The sequence below is a fragment of the Tetrao urogallus genome, assembly GCF_951394365.1.
Source record: "Tetrao urogallus genome assembly, chromosome: 3".
Lineage (NCBI taxonomy): Eukaryota > Metazoa > Chordata > Aves > Galliformes > Phasianidae > Tetrao > Tetrao urogallus.
The window spans coordinates 70,641,429-70,664,116 of NC_136815.1; the positions used below are offsets into that span (position 1 = coordinate 70,641,429).

The following is a 22,688-nucleotide window of genomic DNA, read 5'->3' on the forward strand; positions in this document are numbered from 1 at the left end:
CCTGATTTAAAATTAATCCTTCATATCTCAGTTCAGTCTCACTGGAACACTGCATGATTTCCAACATAACAGTATTGAAAACAGTTTCAATACTTCTCCCTTTTAACATAAAATTTCCAGTTTTCACAAGCTCAACCTCATGTATCTTCACATGTTGCGTCTGATACCAAGTATTTTGACAAAACTTCCATGTGCAACAACAGCAAATATGGTTTTTCAAGCTGCAAACGTTGGATTACTTCCATAAAAAGCAATGCAAGATTCTTTTTATCAGATATAGATGAGACCCCCTTCTTAATCCTATAGAGAGTTTACTATGGGAGTATTTTTCTCTAGAAATTCTAACATTAGTTTCCAATGCATTATACTTCAGAAGTACCTTATCAATGCAGACAATGATTACTTCAGTTTTTTTCAAAAGCAGATGGTTGTGTGTCACAGTATTTTAATTATCACCTACACAGTCATGATTTGTGTGCCAAGAGGTTTTTTTGTCTAACTGAAGGTTTTCAATTTTGTGAGCAATAAATGAATACCATTAAAAACAATTCTAAAATCATACAGCCATATTTCAAGGAATACCCAACCATCTAAGTGAGCCTCCCCAGGGCTCAGTTCTAGGGCCAGTTTTTATCAGTGATCTGGATGCAGGATTAGAGCAAATCCTCAACAAATTTGCTGATATTAAACTGGGAGGTGCTATTAACTCTCTGGGGTAACCAGAGGCCTTGCAGAGAGACCTAGACAGGTTGGAACACTGGGTGACTAGCAACAGCATGAACTACAATAATGGAAAATGACAAGTTTTACACCTGGGACAGAGTAATGCCAGATTCAGGCACAGACAGGAGATGAGTGGCTGGAAGGCAGCTCAGCAGGAAGAAATCAGGAGGTGCTGGTGACAGCAGCTCAACATGAGCCAGCAGTGTGCCCTGGCAGCCAAGGGGCAAGCTGCATTCCAGTGTGCATAAATAAGAGCAAAAGCAGCCAGCCAGAAGAGATGATTCTCCCACTGTATTTACTGTTGGTGTGGCCTTGACAATGCTATTGAATATTGTGTGTAGTTGTGGCCACCACAATATAAACAGGATGTTAAGATCCTTTAAAGTGCCCAGAGGAGGACACCAGAGCTGGTAATGAGGCTGAAGGCATCATCTGTGAGGAGACCCTGAGGACATTACGCTATCCAGTCTGGAGGACAGGAGGCTCAGAGGTGACCTCACTGCTCCTTGCAGCTCCCTGAGGAGGGGAAGCAGAGGGAGGTACCAGGCTCTGCTCCTGGTCAATGATGGCAAAAAGGAAAGGGCACAGGGCTGCTAGAGACAAGATTCAGACTGTGCACTAGAAACATTTTTTTTTAATCAAGAGGGTGGTCAAATGCTGAAACAGGCTTCCTCGAGAGGTGTCTGTCAGTGCTCAAGAGGTATTTGGATAATGCTCTCAGTAATATGCTTTAACTTTCAGTGAGCCCTGATGATATCAAGCAGTTGGTCTAAGTGATCTTTGAAGGTCCCTTCCAACTGAACCGTTTCATTTTATTTTAGCTGCTTATTTAGTCAATATATTCATTCTACTTTAGTTTATGAAAACATAGAGCTGCATGTGTTCTTTAAAAATACCATTTAAAAATCAAGTGTACGTACCTAGTTTACTCCCCATTGGCTGATTGAAAAGGCATTTTGCACTGAAACAAAGAAAGGAAGAAAATAGCCTTTCCCATCTTATTTTCTCTTTTAAAAAACTAACCTGATCTCCCCATTCATTTATTATGGGCATATTCACATCATCAATGAAGACTGTCATCTTTTTGCCTGCAGGTGGACCATATGTTGTGCCCATGCGCTTGTCCATGTAACTTTCTATTGTGCGCTGTTAAGAAAAAATTATCAGAAAAATTACAAAGAGCCACACTTTTTCATATGAGTCACTCATTTAACCACATTACAGGTAATTATATAGTATGTGTAACTGTTGTTACACAGAGTTTTACAAAGGAAAATTTATACAGCACTAAGTGCTGTTGGTAATAGCAGTAATCCAACTGGAACACCTGAAATATCATGCTGCACCATGAGGTTGGTATAAAATATTCCAAATATTAAGTTTAGACAACCATGCCTCAGTTTCGTAATTTTGAAACCACCTCAAATTATTTTCCAGTTTCAAACTTGTCAGTTTGCTGAGCCTCTCAATTTTAGAATGGTATTTTAACACATAATTAACACACTTGTTTGAGACTAATGCAAATAAATGAGAATCCATGAGGCTTAATTTTGTGTATACAAACAGTGAAATGCACTGAGAGATGTTTCAATTTCAGTGATGCTAATGAGGATCATAAAGTGTATGCAATATCTTCATCTACATTTGTATTCTACTGAACTATTTTATAGTCCATGTAGTTGAGGAAGACCTTAGATAATCATTGCATCCACTTGAGGTTTAAGAGAAGAGTATTCATCTTGAGACGGAGGGGAAAGCAAAGGAGGAGAAGTGGAGAGGAAAAGCGTAGAAGGGCAGCCATGCTCATCTGTTTGAGATGTCATGCCAAAGCTTCCAACTCTGAAATTCAGCTTTTTTAATGCTAGTTGGGCAGTATGAGCTCCACCAAAGCTTTTAGCACTACTTTTTGACTTATTCGACTGAATAATGTAAAATATAAAACTTTTAATGAATTTTAAGAATCTTTTATTGTGATACATATTCATTTTATCTATCCTCTGTCAATTCAACCACCTGCTAGCTAGCATCTGTAAATACTGAGAATAACAAATTAAATATCTGTTAATATTGCAAGATCAAACTAATAATCTGTCAGGTCTGACAGAAGCTTAATTCTTAATGACCTTTCCAGTAGACATCAATACACTACATAAAATCATAAGGTGATAATTATATTCATACATGTAAACTGAATAGACTTAATGAAATAATTTTATTTTTTTTAGAAGCATGCTTGCCACCACTGTTTTTTTCAGCTTCTCACCATGAAGCCAGCTTACAGATGACACCTCAGGCTCAGGAATGGGACTTATGCTTACAGCACAGACAGTGCTTAAGCTAGGCAAACAGAACTATATTATAAACATTCACTAGATATATGCAGATAGTAGGTTAAGGAATCTTGAAATAAATCTAAGTAGCTCAGCAGAAATTTGGACAGGCAGTACAATTCAGGATTTAAGTATTCACAGCTCTGTTTAGAGCAGCTGTGCTGCATGTGTTACTTTTTAATGAGTAACGTAATTTACTTCAAATTGCAGACAGCACAGACTTTATGACAGATTGTTGCGGGTAGCACTTACTTTACACATGGGTTTTAGTGAAATCTAAGGAAAGTCGCTGACAGCTCTACCCAATTAGTGAGAACCACTACATCTGACGTAAAATCATTAAGTATGGTGAAGCAAATAATAGGCATGTAATAGTCTAAGAATAGCTCAACAACTAGTGAGACGGTTTACAGAAGTCTTTCAAATCAAGCGCCTTGTCCATCTGAGTAGGTAATTTTTTGTTTCTGTGCTCATTTGCAGCTAAATAGACCACTTTCAGAAGTATCTTGCCAACAAATTCTCAATACCTCCATTAATCTCTGAATCCAGTCACGTACTATTGCAGAGTGAATGACTACTATACCTGGAAAATTAACGGAGTAGTTGCAGAAGAAAAATTCAAACTCTTAGCCATGTGGCTTTCGGGGTTATATTTCGACATAAAACATTTGATGATAACAGTCTTTGCAGTTCCTTGCTCACCAATTAGTAGAACAGCCTAGACAAAGACAACAAGGAAGTAAGATAACACATAAGAGCGGTGTATTTTGGCAAAGCCTCACTAATTCCACATATCTTCTCAACAAAGAACATGTGGAAGCAAAATAGCTAACATTTCATAGGCCTTTGCAGGCCTCAATTGTTCACCTTTGGCAGCAAATGGTCTTGTCACTCACTACAATTTAAAGAACAAAGAAGGAGATTAAAAAAAAATGATGTACTGTCTAGAGCCTCATTATTTGAACCACTTCAGTCACTGGTGTTATTTACCATATCCTCCTTATTTGACAGTTTTAGTAATGAAAGAGTTTTATTCTTTAAAAAAATGTCTATGAATTCTGTCATTGACCCGTCTGGACAGAGTTCCTAGCAATTGAGCCTGGTGCTCTGCTATTCTGTGCTCTCTTCTGAACCACTTCTGTTCCACCATGGCTACACTGCATTCCCATTATTTCTGGAATAGGAGGGATGGATGGTTGGAGGGATGGGTAGTGAGAAGCTACAAAAGGCTGAGAGCAGTGAGAGTAATAGAATTCAAGTATATTCACATGAATACAGCTCCAGAATCACGATTATGGTTTTTTATCACAAAAATGATGTTCTTCCTTTTCAGTAATTTCCTATTTCTCTCCTGATTCAAAAACTCCACCATGCATACTATTAGCAGTATTTAGATGTGAAATGCAGATGAAGTACCTTGCCCTGTTTAGCAATGGTTTCAATAAGGAAATCCATTCTCACGTTGTCAACATTTGGCACAAGAATGGAGCTATACTCCGGCGTGCTGCTACTAGGATATACATACTCTTCAACACGTGTATTCCAGTGCATCCAATTACCTAATAGGAAAGAACTAAAGTTAATGTTTATAAAAACTAGATATTTTCACTTATTTTCTATCAATTTGATTTCTCTGTCAGTTCCTCTTAAGTAGAATATTCTCACTCCATAAATACAAATTATCTGTCTCACTACTCTCAGACCCCTGAGAGAAGCAACAAGATCCACTGTTCCAGCTGTTACCTAAAATTATGACAAGAACATGATTTTCCAGCTTGACTATTTATTCACTTGATAATTCATTCACGCAGCTATTTCTGTAGCAATATTTCCACATTATGATTTATCAAAGGGAATAGAAAAAAAGCTTTATACAATATCACCAACATAAAGTGCAACTGTAAAACAAAAAACAAGGTAACTTACAAAAAATACATCTAAATTAATAATTGAAAAGCAAAATTTAAAAAAGAAATTCTAAGTTCTACCCCGAAGTACTCAAGTGGGTAACTAACCATCAGATGCCACATAATAATCAAATATGGTATTTTCACTGCCTTCTGGAATACAGGGAAGATCAAGCTTTACTGTTGCACAGTTTCGAAGCCAGTGCTCCATTTTGCATCTGTCTTCCAGTTCTAGTAATGCTCCTATGCTCCACATAAGAGAGAAGATATACAGCCTTTCCAAGTATTTTGCAGTCAGTTCCGCACCTTGCTCCTGAAGGATTAAGTTAATTTTTTATTATCAATAGCCTGAAAATTCTGCTTGATAATCACTAGAAACAGTAGGTTAGAAGCCTTCAGTCATGTTTAAATTTAATGATGTCTTCATCAACAAATAGACTGAATAATTATCTAGTGGACTACAAAATAGAGAAAACGATCCAGCAAATATCCCTTTTAACGACCCATTACACTGTTTGATCTGTTTAAATTCTAGTTTATAATCCGGTAACATCTCTTTGGAAAATAAAAAACACCCCAAAGGAAAGCTGCTGATGCATGCTTTGTGTGAAAACCAAATCTAAATGTGAAAAGCAGGCACAGGCTTACTCTTGCTTTAAAATGAAAGAAAATACTCCTAACAACCTGTACTTTCATAAATACTCCAAGATGCCAAAAAAATCTCCTTTCTATATAACTCCATGACTTAAATTTTTTTCCGTTAGATTACAAAAATATTAAAAATCTGCACTACTTTACCTTAGGTGGGATAAGGCCCTGCATCATATTAATGCTCTGCATAATCACAAAGGCTTCCAGCATCTCAGTCTTGCTTTGCAGAGACTGAATGCTAAAGCGATATAAGTCTGGGAATGATGAAGAGTACAGCCCACGTAGAATTTCAGCTTCTTGAAAAGAACGCCTTTTCAAAAACCCCTGCATAGCAAGAAAATAAATGTTATTTCAAACACAAGATAATAAAGTCAATCTCTACTAATTCAAAAAGTCCTACAAACATAGGAAATTGATATCTCTTGGGGAAAGTTGATTTCTCTTGTTGTAGGGCTCAGATTCCCTGCCTTTTGGGCAGAGTTTGGCAAGCAGAAGGTGGATGTGGAAATAAATAACTCCTACTGGATGTGGACAGAGAAGCATAAAAAGCATTCACTGTTTTAAACAGCAAAAAAATAATTCTTTCAAATATATATATTTTTAAATCACAACAGCTGTGATTAAACTCCGCAAAGAAAGAATATGCATTTAACAGAAGTTTCATTTTTTTCTGCACAATGTTAGCTTTCAGCTGTGATAGAGAGAGCCTCGGAAACATCTGGAAGTTGGAAAGAAAAAGGTTGCATTTCAGGGAGGATGTCTGCTGAGTGTCCATAAAATTATGCTGTGTGCTTGACTATTAGTATTTTTATTGTGCATCCCCATATATGTTAAAGTGGGTAAACAAAATATAATTAAAACTGCTTTATAAGGTCACAGAATGGTATCTGTGCTTTAATGCCTTTAGCTTAAAGTCACGACCTGCTTCTTAGAGTTACTCTGAAGTCTTCCCTCACCTGGGTGGTAGAATTCTTTCTTATTTCCCATCAGTTTATTTCCTATATAGAATACACATTTTTAAAAACACTTGCAGGTGCTTCTCCAAAATTCATACTAAATGTTGGAACAAATTGAAATAGAGTAAATACTATTTCAACATGGCTTTTTTGGTGCGCCTATGGTGTTACACTGGAACAGAGTTCTAGGGCACTTCTGGAGTTTTAGTGTATTGAGATTCTCAAAACTCAGCTGGATATCCTTTGCAATCCACTTCAGCTGATCTTTTTTGAAGTAGGCTCAACTACATGGTCTCCAGTGACCCTTTCCAACCTCACCTATTTATGCACTTCTGTGATTCTCTTTCACATGTCTACTTTCATTATTTTCTGAAACTCAATTTTTCACTGCCCAAAGTAAATAACTTATTACAAATAGGGAGATGCATGAAAAAGCTTTCTGGAAACAGGTAGATGGAAAACAAAGAGCTAAAGATTAAATGGCAGCACTTTTTAACACAGGTAACTGGAACTTGACCAGTTGTTCAGAAGATACTAAGACACAAAAGCTGATAAAATATTGTTTTTTGAAGAGGTAGATGACTTTGATCAATTTGTAAAATCTGCTTTAAAGTATATTAGACAAGACTACCAATGTAAAATGTTTTAGATCGCTTTCAGCAGTTGCTTATGAATTTATATTTAGGTATTTATAAATTATGACAGAAAATCTAAATATTTACAATGCTTTCTTGAGCTACCCATATTTTTTTTAATTAATTTTCAAAGTTCTTCTGTTCTTCAACCAATATTGCGTTTACTTCTGCACCTGAAAAATAGGAACTAAAGAAAGAAAATTCCACTTAATTCTGTTGGAAAAATCAGTAAATCCTTTATTAAAAAGAAAGAGAGAAAGAAAGAAAACAGCTTCATGTTTCCCTTTGTTTGTTGCTGCCATTGAAACAAAAGATTGAATTAGTGAAACTTCCTTTGTCCAACACAACTTCATTTAGTTTCTGTACCACTCTGAAATGATGAGGTAAACCAGGTCTGATAAAGCAGAATATAATGCCCATTTTCTTTGTTTTTGCTGTATTTTCTGATGAATCCACAGCTCAATTTAAACTGAAACATTCTATGAGTGTTGTGTGCAAATAAACAGGAGAGAATACCAATGTATGGAGGCAGAGCTGTGCAATCCTAACATCAATACGCCTTAGGCAGTGTTGTAAGTATACAGAAACTGGAATCTCATGGGAACCACTGTCCTAGATGCATAATTTTCACTTACACTTTTCCAAATAGCCATATGAATTTAAAAAAGTAAAACAATTAAAAAGCACAGTGTTGCAGTAATATACATAAGGCACTTGTGTTCTCTGCATTTGTTTGCCTTGGTAAAAATTGAGGAACAGTCAAATTATTAGAAAACTTACCAAAAAGTATTTTTTTTTCCCCAATAACAATGAAAACATTTTGGTCTTGGTAAATATATATATATATATATATATATATATATATATATATATAAAAAATAAATTATTGATGATTGTCAAGTGTTGCAACAACTTAACAGCTAGATTCTTATGACTTCATATGAAGAGAAAGGAGAACAGCTCCTAGACACTACCAGACAGAATGGTGGAGATCATAAACAGGCTGGAAAGCAGAAAAAATGAATATTTCCTGTTGTCCCCAATCTTTGAGCACTGCAAAGCAAATGTATTTCTGAAATCATGGTGAAAATTTTGTAGAAATCTGCTCTCTCCTTAGTTTTACTAGCAAAAGAACAGTTTCTTCTGTCTTTTTGTTGTTGTTGCAATAAAAAAAATGAATACCCCAAAATTTTAGGTCAGAACGCTAGAGGTATTTTACTCAGGTAGAAAAAAATAATGTTAAAATAACTAGGAAAGAATATTTGATTGCATCACTAATCTGACAAGGGCAAAAAAAAAAAAAAAGAAAAAGAAAATCAAGAAAAAGATCCAGACATTCTTTCTTCTGCTTCTGGTTGAATTTCACTAGGTGAACAGGATTGTAATTGCCTAGCTATAATATTCATTTGCAGTTTTTAGCTAGAGTTTATATTACAGGTTGGTGTGCGCCTTACTGAATTATCAAGTCTTCTCAACTCTTCCCAGAATTCACCAGACTCATGCTCAGGACACACCTTCCCCAGGGGCTTCACCACCTCCTACTCCCTGAAGAGCACCAGGCTTTGTCTGCTGCTCAGGACCTGAACTGATAGATACACCCTCTTTTGGTTTCTGTTTGCACTGAAACCTTCTATATGTTAAGAACAGCTGATCCAGGCAGTACCAGAGACCATCTCCTGGGGCACATCAACTTTTCCTGGATTGCCAGACAAATCAGGAAGTTATAAGCAAGGAACCCTGTCAAAGACAGCTAGTAAGACTTACGTGCATAAGAAGTTTTATGGGTTAAAAAGACAAGAAATCTGAGAATGTAGAGTAGGACCTCTAAAATTTGAAATGTCTGAAAATTAATACAAAGCCAACTGTATTTGTTTCTGACTAGTTAAGTAGCATTGCTTAGATGAGCCTTAATTAAATTTTCCACAGGTATTCTCTACTTGAATTGGAAAATAAAAGAGTGAAGGAGATTATAAAGCTCATTTTAAAAGTGATAGACAACTTCTTAAAAATGAGAACAGCAAAATTCAGCCCTTGAACTCACAGTAACCCATTAAGGTTTGTTGTTTTGAATCTGCAAACAGGGAGTAAATTATATTCTGTTTTCTTAAACAGGAAGACTACATTATTCCTAGCTTAAAATTAAAGTTGAAAGTCCAGGATGAAGAAATGTTAATTTAGGATTATACAGAAGAGAAGTACATTAACTTGGTTTTCAAAAGAAGCTAATTAAGTAGCTCTCATTATGAGAACAGGAATTAGTCTTAGAAAGAAGAAAGAAAGTTTCAATTTCTGATATTCATGAAACATTTCATGTTTTATCAAAGCACAAATCACCTAAAATTTTGGGAAATTCATTTTTTTATTGCAACAAAAACACCATCAATAAGACTGCCTAAATATGACAAAAAATGAAGATAAATAAATATTTATTTTAATTTAATGAAAGAAGCAAAAAGTGTTAATCCTGAGAAGCTTAGTTTATGGATAAATTTCTAAGACAATAAATGGCTTTATAATAAAAATAAAAGTAACTTGAAAACTTTTTTTTTCTTTACTTCTATTGTCTCCACCATTTCAGAAAACTGGAGTTTAATGTTGAAAGTTCTGTTGAGAGATACTACTGGGCAACATTATGTTGATTCTTGTCAACTCTTGTATTTCTCCTTAACCAAGACATTTATGCTCAAGTCTCTAAATGTGTCATTCACTATATTGATGTCATTACTAGTGATCAGTCAAGATGAGGATTTTTTTTTTTTTTTATGTGCTTTGGCCATGTGGAAGACAACATGAACAAGAAAAAACCTTTATAAATCAGATTGAAATTTGAATATATTATACACTGTTCTTCCCTCTAAAACACATCTGTAACATGTTCTGTTTTCCTAACAGTACCATTGGACACAAAACTGCAGAAAGAGAGAGCATAATCACTGCTTGCTTTTTTTTTCTTAAACATTTTGCTTCCAGGAACATTAAACTGACAATTTAGCAGGTAAGAATACACATTTAAAAATCAAAATTTGTAAATCCTGCGTTGACTTTGTTTATGGTTCTAAATGCCAACTGCAGTCAAGTTTATGAAATATCAAGAGGACCTCTATTTTCTTGAGGACTGCAAGATTCCTGAACTAGCCTATTGGCTCTTTATTTTTCCTTGCTCTGAAATTATAGCAGGAGCTGCTACAAAGTTGGTATTTTGACACTGGAGTTGTTCTTCAACTGCATAAAATACCTTGAATAACAAATCTGTTGAGATATGAAACGTGCAAGTTTTTAAAAGTGTGTTTAAAAGTATGTTGACTACGTTCTGAAAAAAATCCATCTTTTGTACAACCATAAACTCTGCTTTTTTAAATTCTCAGATATAAATTTACACAGGACAAAAGCTGTTTCATATCTAACCACAAAGTTAAGTCCTAAAGTAACAGCAGTGAACTGCTGAATGCTAGAAATAAAGCTTTCCATACATAAGCAAATATAATTATTTGCTACTGTACCTCAAGGATAGGGCTCCAGTTGAGAACTGATGAGCTCATGAATACCATCCCATTCCTTGAGACTGTTGCTGGAGAAGCATTATCAATATTGTGAGGTTCAAAGACTATTTTACAATTTGGTGCCATAGGTATACGATCTCCATTTGCAAGTGTTAGAGTCCTGTTGTCATCCAAGACAGAATTAAGGTTCTCAATCCAAATAGCATCAACTGGACCATCAAGAACTATCCAGATGTGGTCACCTGCAGTCCAAAATGATTGACAAAAATGCCTATGAAAGAAGTTTCGGTTTCTTTCAAGGATCAGTTTCTTCTGTCTTTAAATATATTTTGCACTAATTCTGAATTCATGAACACAGCCACAATCTCATCTTTAAATACAATTTCCATTCGCATTACTCACTTTCAATTAAGTGCTTCATTTTTGTCACCTTACCATAATAATTATCCTTTGCCAGTATATAAAGTGTCATAAGCATAATTCATCAGTCTGTAATAGCCTGAAACACAGTTTTATGGATTTAATCTTCAGTTTAATAATAAATTGAGTTTATTTCAACTTACAGAAAGCAACATAAACATAGAAACAATAGACCTATTTTAAACCAACATTCATCTGTTTCCAACATGCTAGTGAGATTAAATGAAAGAAACACTTGAAAAGCCACTCTCTCAAGTAGCATGCTTCATCTCATATCTAATGGAGGTCAATCAAGATTCTTGTTTTTTATACCTATGCTTATGAACATGACCCTGTTCCCTTTGAAGTTTCTCAAAAGTTTCCTTTTAGTACTGGAAATGTATCTCAGCACCTGCATGTGTCTCCTAGGAGGAAACAAGGCCCTGTTTGCATGACTTAAATACTGGGCAACACTCTTGCCCTGGCAGCTCCCTTGGCTTCCAGCTCCCCACCTCTTAGGTTTCCAGCCCTGCTGGGCATTTCCAGATGGCTCTGTAGTCAGAGATCATTCCAATCTCATCTGCCTCAGAGTCCTTACTTCCTAAGCCTAGGTGCTGTATTGCTAGGCACAAACCAAGATGGTTCAGGCTAAGTAGCCTCCTCACCTCTGAGCCAAATACCTTTGCGTTTATAGTTTTTCATAACTACAGTGCAGGTTTCTCAGGCATGAGATGTTTGGGAGTTCTATGATATGTGCAGGGCTACCAGATATGACACTACCAAAGGAAATTCACACCCTTCTGTTATGGCAGTTTGAGACCAGGTAAAAATGCTGACAGCACCAAAATTTTGTCACGATTCATTGCTGGGGGAGAAGATTTTGATCTTTCACTTTTCTTTTGTGCAAGAGCCTATCATGTCAAAGAAAGAGATCAGCAAATTCTGCGAAACAGTATTTGCTCTCCACAGTTTGAACATAACGCATTTAGAATGGAGAATTTTCAAGTACAATTACATTTTTTTGTCATACCTTTCTTGGCTCTTAATGTTTTCCTCCAGAGAGAGGAAAATATTCCATCTGTCCAATCATTTGTTGCTACATCAAGACGACCAAACATCTGCGGTGCCGTTATAGCTTTAGGATTCATTCTCATTTCACGATGTGGCTGTCCACAATCTAGGCAAGCACATCACCAGTTAGTTTTGGTATTTATACTCAGTAGGCAGAGAACTTTTAAAAATTCAAAAGCTTTACATCCAAATGGATAGTATAATAAGTATTCAGCATTATAAGAAATGGTGTACTTATTTGGTAAAGTTCGTAGCTGGAAAAAACTGATAGAAGTAGCAGCTATTTTATAATGCAGATGAAGACAATGTCTTGTTAATTGTGTTCAAAAAGGAAAAGGGCTAAGTACTCATGATGATGAGAAGCTTTGAGCATTACCTCAGCTGAATCTGTGAGACATTTCAACCACTTGTTCCAGCTGCCTACCCAGACAGCACTGCTCTCAGTGTCACTAGAATAAAAATTTCTGATGTATGCAAAACTGGGTCTGTATGTTATATGACTTTGAATGTCAGTGAGGTGTTTTTAAAAGATACCACCACAATACTATTTAGATTCACAATACATTGAAATTAATTTTTCCATTAACTTATCCTCACAGTGATATAATTTAGGCTTCCTATAAAGAATCAAAGCAAAATGTTACAACATTTTATAGTAAAAATGCTCGCATACCTGTCATGGCTTTCATCAAAGTGTGGATACAAGCAGTTTTTCCTGAACCACTGGGTCCTAAAGTCATCAATCCATGTCTTACTCTCTGAGTTTCAAAAAGTTGGATAACTTTCAGTTTCCAAGGAGGATGACAAACAAGTCCAGCATTCTCCACCTACAGATAGTTTCAGAAATACAAAACACCGCTATTTCAGTCCACAGGATATCTTGATATTTTATAAATATTTCATCAAAGAAGACTCTGTAAAGTGTTTGCATGTATAACAGCTATTTGGAAAAGGAAGTTATTTGGTGTTCAAATTTGTATTCAGTACAGTAAGCTCTGATAGAGTATTTTCTTTTTCTAGCTCTATGAGAGTTACTCTATCGTTTTAAAAAAAGGCAGGAACTTCAGAGACGCTCTTGCTAGCAAAGTCTTTCATAGCTACTTAGTGCCATTCACTTACCTCTCAGAAAGGTTTTTTTCTATTATTGTTGACATTTCTAATTATAAAGTTCTTTAAGTGTCTACAATACCCAAAAGTTCTTCTACAAAAAAATTTGTTAGATATTTATCAGTGTACAGAGAGACCTTTGAGAAACTTCTTCACATGATCCTTCTGAGAAAAGATGTGATGTTTTCCCATTTTTTACTAGTTACAAGCTTAAATAAGTTATCTCACTACAATGACATTACTATTACTTGTGAAAGTGACTTAGCTGGAAATGAGTAAGAGAAAAATTGGAACAATTTCTAAAGGATTCAGACCACTGTATATGTCTTTGACCAAGTAAAAAAAAATTCTTAAAACTCACGATCATATCATACAATTGAAATTCCCAAAATAACAATTATAATTTATTTTAAAAATAATTTCTGTGTTTAAAATATGCTCCAAATACGTTCCAATTTCAGAAAATGTTATCAGTAAAAAAAGCAGTAACCTTTTATTAAGAGTTGGGTGGGTTTTTTTTGAGTTTTTTTATTTCTCTTCTTTACTGTTACATAATTATCTGAGGAATTCTTCAAATTCTGGAGGAATGTTCAATAAATCTGATTGTGTAAGTGTTCATACTTCATTAACCTTTTCTATTCCCACTGATGTTCTTATGCTAATCCTATCAGTGTTTCAAAAGATCTAATGAAAACCAAAATAGAAGAAATGCCATTTTCCTTAAGCTCATGTTCTCTGTTAGACTTCATACAACCATTAAATCCAGATTCACGTAAAGGCAAATGTACACAGACATGTTTTCCAAACTGATCACCACAAATGATTCACACAGAAAACACAAGCTGTCACAATCACAATTCAGTGACATCTGTTAGAATAAGACTAATAATTACGTGCCAAGAAATATTTATTAGAGGTGGCTTATTGAAACATCCACACCTCTTGAGTGAGAGAAGGCAAACAGTCCCGGTGGAGTTTGCCCTGGGAAATCCATTCCATGATAGTCCCCTAAGTGGCATGACCTGTGACCTCAGCTGTTAGCAAACACCAGGAGAGCCTGGTATGCCAACTCTAAGGAAAAAATAACATGGAGCGTGAAGCAGAGTGGAGGTCCCGTGGCCAAATGTGATCATTCTGCAGGGATGGAGACTTGATGATACTGATGGAGCTGATCAATTATCTTATTTCTCTCAGCCAGCCCCAAGCCAGCAGTTTTCCACCCTTTGGTCAAAAACAGGTTCTCTGAGTTAATTTTGTAAAACAAAGGTATGTTTGACTAGAGTCACTCAAGCTCCACCTTAAAGTAAGAAAATAGTATAAAAATGGCTTAAGAGAGAAGGATTTCGGGGGAAGATACCATCACTGATAAGTCAGCAAGACCACAGTTGATTTTTGGGACCAGCTGACAGGCTGGGCCTCTCTTTCCCCTCATAGGGATTTCTACTGGATGAGATCTGCACACTCAGCAACATCAAGTGCTTCTGTGGGAAACTTAGAGGTCTCTATAGAGTTATTCAATAATTTAGCACAATTGCAGTCAGCTGTATTATTCGTGATCTTGGTTAATCTCACATGTTTTGCAGGCAATGCGTTTGTCACGGCCAATCCAAAAGAATTTATAATCCGGTGATTTAACAAACTGGACTAATAACTAATCTAGCAGGAGAGTTCTCATTTGGTGTGGCTAAATGCCTTAAAAGCAGTTGTGAGAGCCCATTTAGAATAATTGGCAGTGCATTATTTGTGAATCCTTAACAGCAGTAACTCATATATTGAATTAGATCAGATTTATACTACTGAATTGGACAGTGCCCAGAATCTAAGCTAAGCTGCCACTCCGATATCTGAGGATGAGCTGGAAAGCAAGGGGGTTTATTTTCTGCCAAACTTCTTTGCCTTTTCACACAACACATGCCAATGGTAAAGATTGACAGAAAAGCTTACTATTACTGGATAGATTCAAAACCAGTTATGTTCTTAGACAAGTCATCATGCTAGCAACACCACAAAAGTATAAATCAACAGAAATATTACCTGTTTGTCAATGGCAGCTTCCAGTTCAGGATAGCTTTCTTTATCAAGATGGATATCTGGAAATAGATCTTCAATTAAACTCAGGAATAAGGGTTCATCTTCATCAATCTAGTGAAAGTCAAAAGAAAAAAAAAAATTAAAACCTATTTTACTTTTCCAAGCATCTTGGAAGACAACCCTTAACCCCTGTGGGTTGAAGAAATATTTCTAAATGTAAGGAACCACCTATGGTAACCCTCCAAGTGGTAGACGTACTAGCAGAACACAATAGAATGAGATCATGACACTTCCAATAATCAAAAGTTATTGAAAAGAGATTTCATTAACAATTTAAATCAGATGAAATGGTACTCATTAGTACAAATAACATTGTTTTAAAAGAATGATTAAATACAAGAAGCAGAAAACATTAGGCCAAAACTTCCATAGAGGCTCTTACATATTCCTATTTGGTAATGTATTTCTGAAGGTGCAGTGGAAATACATTTATTACAAAAAATCTGAACAGGCCAAGTTATACAGGGAATGCAACATTTCCAAGATAGCATCAGAGTAAAAGGCCATAGGCAATATTCCAGTGAACACCTGAACAGATTTAAACTGTGTTTCCCAAAAATAAATGGCTCTGAAGTACAGGGTAGTTAATTTACCAGATCCTCAGAGCTTACCAGTTTAGACAGGTTCATGTCTCTCAGCACACGCATAACTATGGTAGATTCAGTATCTGAAGGATTTGCTCTTTTTGCTGCTCCTAATGTGCGTAGCACTGACAATATATTCCGTAAGCCAAAATCATAATGCACCTAGAAGATACAGAAAGTTTGGGAAAACTTTCTCCTAGTTTGTAGGGATGAAACAATTCTTTTTTTATCATTTAAGGTATAACAAGTGATACATGCAGCACAAATGTCTCCTAACATCTGCTGTGGGTTACTCACAACAGATTCTCAGCACCTCACAGTCACTCCTTTAGGGGGATGTCAAAAAGAACTGGAATACTAAAAGTGAGAAAATTTTAAGGTTGAGATAAAGGCATATTAATAGGTAAATACACAAATTAACACTAATAATTTGTGTCACTATTTATAATTTTTCCTAAAGATAATTCTTTCCTCAAATGAAAATCACCTGCTTTGATAGCTGTTCTTCACAGAGCTTGTACAACGTAAAGAATTTCCTTGCCAACACAACATTAGCAATAAAACCACAACTAGCCAACTTGACACGAATTATAATTTGACGATCAGGAACCATCATGGCCACTGAACGGAAATTGATCTTCAAGTTTTCAGGAAGTTCTTGCCGTCCAGCATATCCTGGATTCTGGAGAAAATAACAATTTTTGAAGTTAATTGCATCTTGCACAAGTTGAAGAAACAACAAAGGAACATATTATCTGATTAGACAATGGGTGTCCAACATTTTGGCTTACCTGGGCTGCATTGAGAGAAGAGTAATTGTCCTGGTCCGCATATAAAATATATAAAAGTTAATGTATATAAATAATGAAACTTATTTCATTTTTTATATTTTTACAAAAACATTTTATTTTAAAAGAAGGAAAGAAAAAATATAAAACTAGTGGAATACTTGACCTTGTTTTTGCAAAACGAATGCATCAGTGTCTGGTTTGATGGAAGTGGTTGCAATTATCAGTAAATTCTCAAGGTTCTCATCAGAGATTTTTGATCTAACATTTATTTTTGTGCTTCATCTTTGAAAACAGTTCATAAATGGATGTGCTGCCAAAAAGTGATTACATGAATAAGATATGATTGAAGTGAGGGGTATTTTTCTCTGGTAAGAGAGGCCTTACAAAAGTCTGGTAAAGAGACATGATCAAATTTTTCTTTGAGTTTAATGTCTGATTGCAACTTTATACATTTCATTTGAAAATTTGAAGGTAATGTATTTATGTTAACTGAAACTGGAGTTGCAAATATACCAAAAAATTGATGATTTTTTTTTTTTTTTTTCAGATTTGTTTACCAAAACAGAAAGCACAGCTACATATTTTCTACTGTACAAAGGACAGTCTTCGATTTTCATGTTCTGGGATAAATTTTCCTTTTGATTCCATAAATGACTTGATTTCATTTTGCAAATCACAAAATCTTTTTTTTTTTTTTTTTTTCTTTTCTTTTACCTTTACTTAGCCACCTTACTTCAGAAAAGTAAAGGATGTCCCCATGATCAGCTTCCAAACTTTTAAGGATCTCCTGAAATAAGCAGTGATTCAACCCCTTGGACTTCATGAAATTCACAGATTTGATGACAATTTGCAGAAACGTTAATCCAATACACATTGCAAAACTATTTAAAATCATATTTTATACTTCCTCTGAGCTTTTGAAGATGTAAGAGTACTCTGGATGTTTCTTCCACAGTGAATGTGTTAACTTATTAAATTACATTAAGAAATGACAGAAGCCCAAGTTTAATAATTAAATAAAAAAACTTACACATCTGCTTAACAACAAAAGACACGTGTCTGCACAGGTGTAGATGTTATTGAAATATTATTATTGCTAACCACTGTGTTTTATTTGTCAAAGTCATGAAAAATATCACAGAAGAAGTTTACAATCTTGCGGGGCCACATTACTGGTTGTCCAGGGCCGCAGGAGGCAGCCAGTGGGCTATGGGTTGGACTCACTTAGATTAAACAAAAGTAACTTTTAAGCTTTAAATTACATGTAAAAAGTGAATTATCAGGCAGATTGACCATCATATCCCTACAGCATTTCAGTCACTTTATATCCACAAGGTATGAAAGATGTTATACCCAAACACTCCAAATCTAGATTTCACATGTCTTACAAGTCCTGTTTTGACTGGCTATTTCCAACTAAATCTCTATGGTCATTTTTCTACATTTGTAATAAAATGCATATTTCGGGAACACGAATGTAGCATTCAGAAGTTATGGGACACTTAGATAACTTGCCTTTATAAGAATGGCTACTGTAGCAAATCAATTTCTTAACTGAAGATGTTTGATGTCAGTGAGAAAAGACTGAGTAAACCGTCTTTGTTGTAATACTTACTCCTCAAATTGTCACTGAGTACAAAGAGCTGACTGACAGAGTTAGAAAGTGCAGGTAACATACCAGTTTAGAAACAATCATACAATTATCACTGGTGTTTACAAACCTACTGAATACATACCATAGTAAGAAAGATGCCAAATTCTGGGTTCATTTCCACATTATCTCCATCAGTAAAAATAAAGCTTTTCTTACGCTCTTTCTTGCATGTCAACACAATTGCAATTTGCTGTGCAGCTACTGATAGTACTGGTAAATCAATACGATTGAATTCATCAAAGCAACCCCAGGAGCCAGATTGAGCAAGACCTTCAAAGAAAAGAGCAACTAAGTATTTGTCCAGAATGTTGGTAATCCTTTTTTCCTGAGCTCCTCTGCTCAGGAAAAAAATTCTGTTTAGACATTGGGAAAAGGAAAAGCAAGAATATACAAATTTTCAAAAATCTATAAGCCCTTCTTGGACACAACATGATTAGATCTCTGCTTCTTCTATCAGTATCTTCAAGGTTTTCCTGTTCCTCTCTACCCAAAGAAAATCCCTGTAACAAATCTTTGAAAATATGACAGGATATCAACAGCTTATTTTTCAGATTAAAATAAACAGCAAAGTCAGTTTCATTCAGAAAAAAAGCTGAGGGTCATTCTGTGCCAATGTTCCATTCTTCCTCAGGTATTATCAGGAGTTGCAACAAGAAAACAGTCAAGGACCTCCACGTGATCTCTAACATGTCATCTGCAACCACTGATGGATATCACCTTCTGGTGCCTTCTTGTATCTATCTACCTTCAGTAAGGTATGCCAAGACTTGGTTTAAACATATATACTGCTACTCATTCATTTCTTTCAAATGACAAGAACTTTGACATTTGGAAGGAGAAAAAAAAATTGAAATCAGAAACCAACATATTCTATTAGTACACAGCTTTTTCTTTTTCTATTGATAGTCCTCCTTAATTATTTTAAAGATATTTATATATCCTTTCATAAGCTGTCTAATCTTTTCAGACTTTTCTATTTCTTGGAGTGTTGCAATGGTATTTTACATTAACAAGGTATTCATTACTTGCAGGTATTAAAAGGCAGAGAATCAACTGCTGATTACATGTTGATCTTGATTTATAAAGCCATTCTCTGAGCATTTGTAACTCATATAGTCCACATCTTACCTTTGAAGATCCTCCCAAGTCCTCGGAAATCCATCTGATCTGAACAGTTGAAGACAACTACATATTTACCAAGGCACCGTCCCATATCTTTGATGGTTTCAGTTTTTCCAGTTCCTGCAGGCCCCACAGGTGCTCCACCCATATTCATGCCTAAAGCTTGAGCCAGAGTGATGTAACATCTAGAAGAAAACAAGCAATTATTACCTAAAGGACTGAAACATATGGTTTTCTGTGCAGTGCCAGAGGCTCTTACTCAAGTGTGTCATATGAGGAAGGCTTTGTTGATGGAGATGAGGAAGTGCAAAAATGCATGTGAGTATGATTTAAATCAATCAGAAGAAAAACCATGATGTGAGTAGTATCACGATTAGTCTCCTCAAATATAAAGTGGAATATGCAGAATGAAAGAAAAAATTACAGAAAATCTCCATAATCCATTTGGATAGCTTAGTTCCTAGGTTATTCAAGCTGATGCAGCTCTTAACTGTGTTATACTGTGGAGTACAATAATGAAAGAGAGCTATTTTTGTTTTGCTATCCATCATTAAAATTTGATCATACAATGCATCTCATTTTCACAAACAAAACCTATGTGATGTAATAAAACATGTTCTATCAATTATATATAAATAGAAGCTCTAGAATTTGCTATGTCATTTAAAAATATTTTCTTCAAATCTCTTATTTTGTTACTGTTTATTTATAAATCACTTTGTGTTATTAGTTAGATGAGTGGATCTTTCCTTTAATAGTCTTGCAATTACTGCTACATCCTTCTAAATCAAAAACCTGCAATATACTGCAGCTGAATGAAATTAATTTCCCTGTTTATTCTTACTTAGCTATTACCATTAGCTTGCTTGTAAACACACACCTTTGTCCTCTATCTGCATATTGTATCTGTCGGATGTATCTGACAAACAGTTTTATTAGTATACATGAGGATCATAGTCTCATGCATCATATGCATGGGAAACATAAGCTTGTGGCAGAAATAAATCTTATTATACATATAAACAGAAATATTCCTTATTATACAACACAGAAACAAAAATATTAATGCAAATTTATTGGCTTCAGTAAGACTGTGCTGGATAAACTCTGCAGAGATCCATTTTGCATCCAGAAAGTATGACTGAGTCACTCATGTAAAAGACCAGATTTGGAGTCAAAGAAAAAAGGAATAAAATCAGTCTTTGTCACCTGTCTGTAAGAGGTGTGATGACAAGCCTGTCAGTACAGCCCAAGAATTCATTCTGGTATGTGAAACCCACATCAGTGATATTAATCATCATTTTATCATCATCTTCATTAAAATAAAATCTACACTGTTTCAGCCACTCAAAGTCTGTAGGACTCCTAATATGCATGCAAACCTTAAAAAAGAAAAAGAGGAAAAAGACATGACTGGTGCAACATTTACTCTTGCATTTGTGTTATCTAAGTAGTACTGTAAAGGTAGCACTACAAGCACATTGGAAGGCAAAGTATATCCTAGTAACACAAGAATTGTGGAGACCTTACTTTGATTATTACCACAAACATTCTTGAAGTGTTACTGCTGTCTCTGAAACTATGCTAAAAGCAAAGGAAATAGCAAAGTACAAATCTACTGTTCAACTCACACAATCAATCTTCAACTCTATCATTTTATTTTTACATCTGAGGAAATATAATATGACTTGCTGCTTTATGTAAAAACACAAAAGTCATTCTGTATGCAAAATGGAAGAAAATGGTATTTCAAGACAGTGTGATGCTGTGAAGACATTAGTCAAGAAATTCAACAGAGCTGGAAGGTGTTCAAAATTGACCAACTGTAAAGTAACTAAAAATGATACTTTTCATAAGATTGCTGTTAAGATGATTTAAAGTCGAAACAACTGGTCCTATTTTGGCACCTACCTATCAGCAGTGGGTAAAAAAATCAGTAATCCCTTCCTCAGACAACATAATTTCAGTCAAATCCAGAGCTTCCTATAGAGAAAAGGCATGCCAGTCTAGATTTTGAATGTTTAAGGAGTAAATGCCTTCATTTTCCTAATTTTAGTATCCTGTGGCAGCATGAAAAGGTGTGAAGTGAATAAATAAATCCCTAAGTAATAAGATTTTCTATTGAAACTAGAACAGAGATGACAGCAGCTTCAACCAACTTCAAGCTTTCTTCTGTTATTATAACACTACCTATTCTGTTTATTCCTTCAGAATCACAATGTAGCCCACATAAAGGATGATTACTTTCAACACAGTATACAAGAAATTTTTTAAACTAACCACATAACAGCAGCATCTAACTTAGATTGGCCAACACAGAACATCGTAAAATTCTTCTATTGCTGGGGCAGACCACAACACAAAATTTCCTATAGAGAAGCTGTGACACGGATTGAATAAACTCCAACATTTCTGTAAGACTCAAGTCACAACATCATTACAGTCCTTACAGCAATTATTTGGCTTAACAGGCAAGCATTCATTTGCACAGCTGTGCTGTCTACTTGACATTTCATACTGTTTTACATGGCTACCACCTCATAACCCAGTACATTTTTCAGTGCTTACCAGACCATCGAAGATGTCCCTCTGATGCACATGAATAGTGATTAATGTCTCATATTTAATTCGTTCGACTGGGTTAAGGTCTTTTGTTGTCATATCTATCAATGTGTTTAGAAGATCCAGGAAAAACTGGTTTGTCTTTCGCATAATTTTTTTATCATACCTGGCATTAGTCAAAGCTTCTTCTGAGTCTCTTGTCCAAATCATTTGGATCCCCAACAACCCAACCTTAGGAAATATAAAATGGTATGCTTCATCTTTTCACTTTCCTCTTAAATGAACATTCACAGACACAGATAGTAATAAGAAGAAATCATTCTATTTGCATAAAATTATTTTTCTATGCTTCCTTTTAAAAGTCACAGAATCCATGCATTTAAAAGTTCCAACTCCATTTATAAACATTTATACAAGCCTGCAGTTCAGCCTCAGAGACACAGCCTATCAAGCAACGGCAACACAACTGTTCGATATAATTTACATCATAATATATAATAGCCAATAGGTTATCAGAACAATTAATGCTTCAATTTAAAATATTTCTTTAGTAATTCAGTAACTTCTAGTTCCTTCTCTAATCACGTTCCTGATCACAAGTGAAG

General features: G+C 35.2%; 1 protein-coding gene across 1 annotated transcript in view; it reads right to left on the minus strand.

Moving 5' to 3' along the window:
• Positions 1 to 22,688, minus strand: part of DNAH5 (dynein axonemal heavy chain 5) — a gene marked incomplete at both ends in the record, with an annotated part of 104,894 nt that overhangs the window by 43,513 nt on the left and 38,693 nt on the right. The window contains 15 exons of the mRNA XM_079533475.1: positions 1,747 to 1,869; positions 3,637 to 3,771; positions 4,470 to 4,612; positions 5,069 to 5,273; positions 5,759 to 5,935; positions 10,703 to 10,944; positions 12,132 to 12,278; positions 12,846 to 12,999; positions 15,314 to 15,421; positions 15,982 to 16,116; positions 16,442 to 16,636; positions 18,482 to 18,669; positions 19,528 to 19,706; positions 20,731 to 20,903; positions 22,090 to 22,314. Of these exons, the coding sequence (XP_079389601.1) occupies positions 1,747 to 1,869; positions 3,637 to 3,771; positions 4,470 to 4,612; positions 5,069 to 5,273; positions 5,759 to 5,935; positions 10,703 to 10,944; positions 12,132 to 12,278; positions 12,846 to 12,999; positions 15,314 to 15,421; positions 15,982 to 16,116; positions 16,442 to 16,636; positions 18,482 to 18,669; positions 19,528 to 19,706; positions 20,731 to 20,903; positions 22,090 to 22,314 (2,529 nt within the window). The remainder of the gene's footprint in view (positions 1 to 1,746; positions 1,870 to 3,636; positions 3,772 to 4,469; positions 4,613 to 5,068; positions 5,274 to 5,758; positions 5,936 to 10,702; positions 10,945 to 12,131; positions 12,279 to 12,845; positions 13,000 to 15,313; positions 15,422 to 15,981; positions 16,117 to 16,441; positions 16,637 to 18,481; positions 18,670 to 19,527; positions 19,707 to 20,730; positions 20,904 to 22,089; positions 22,315 to 22,688) is intronic.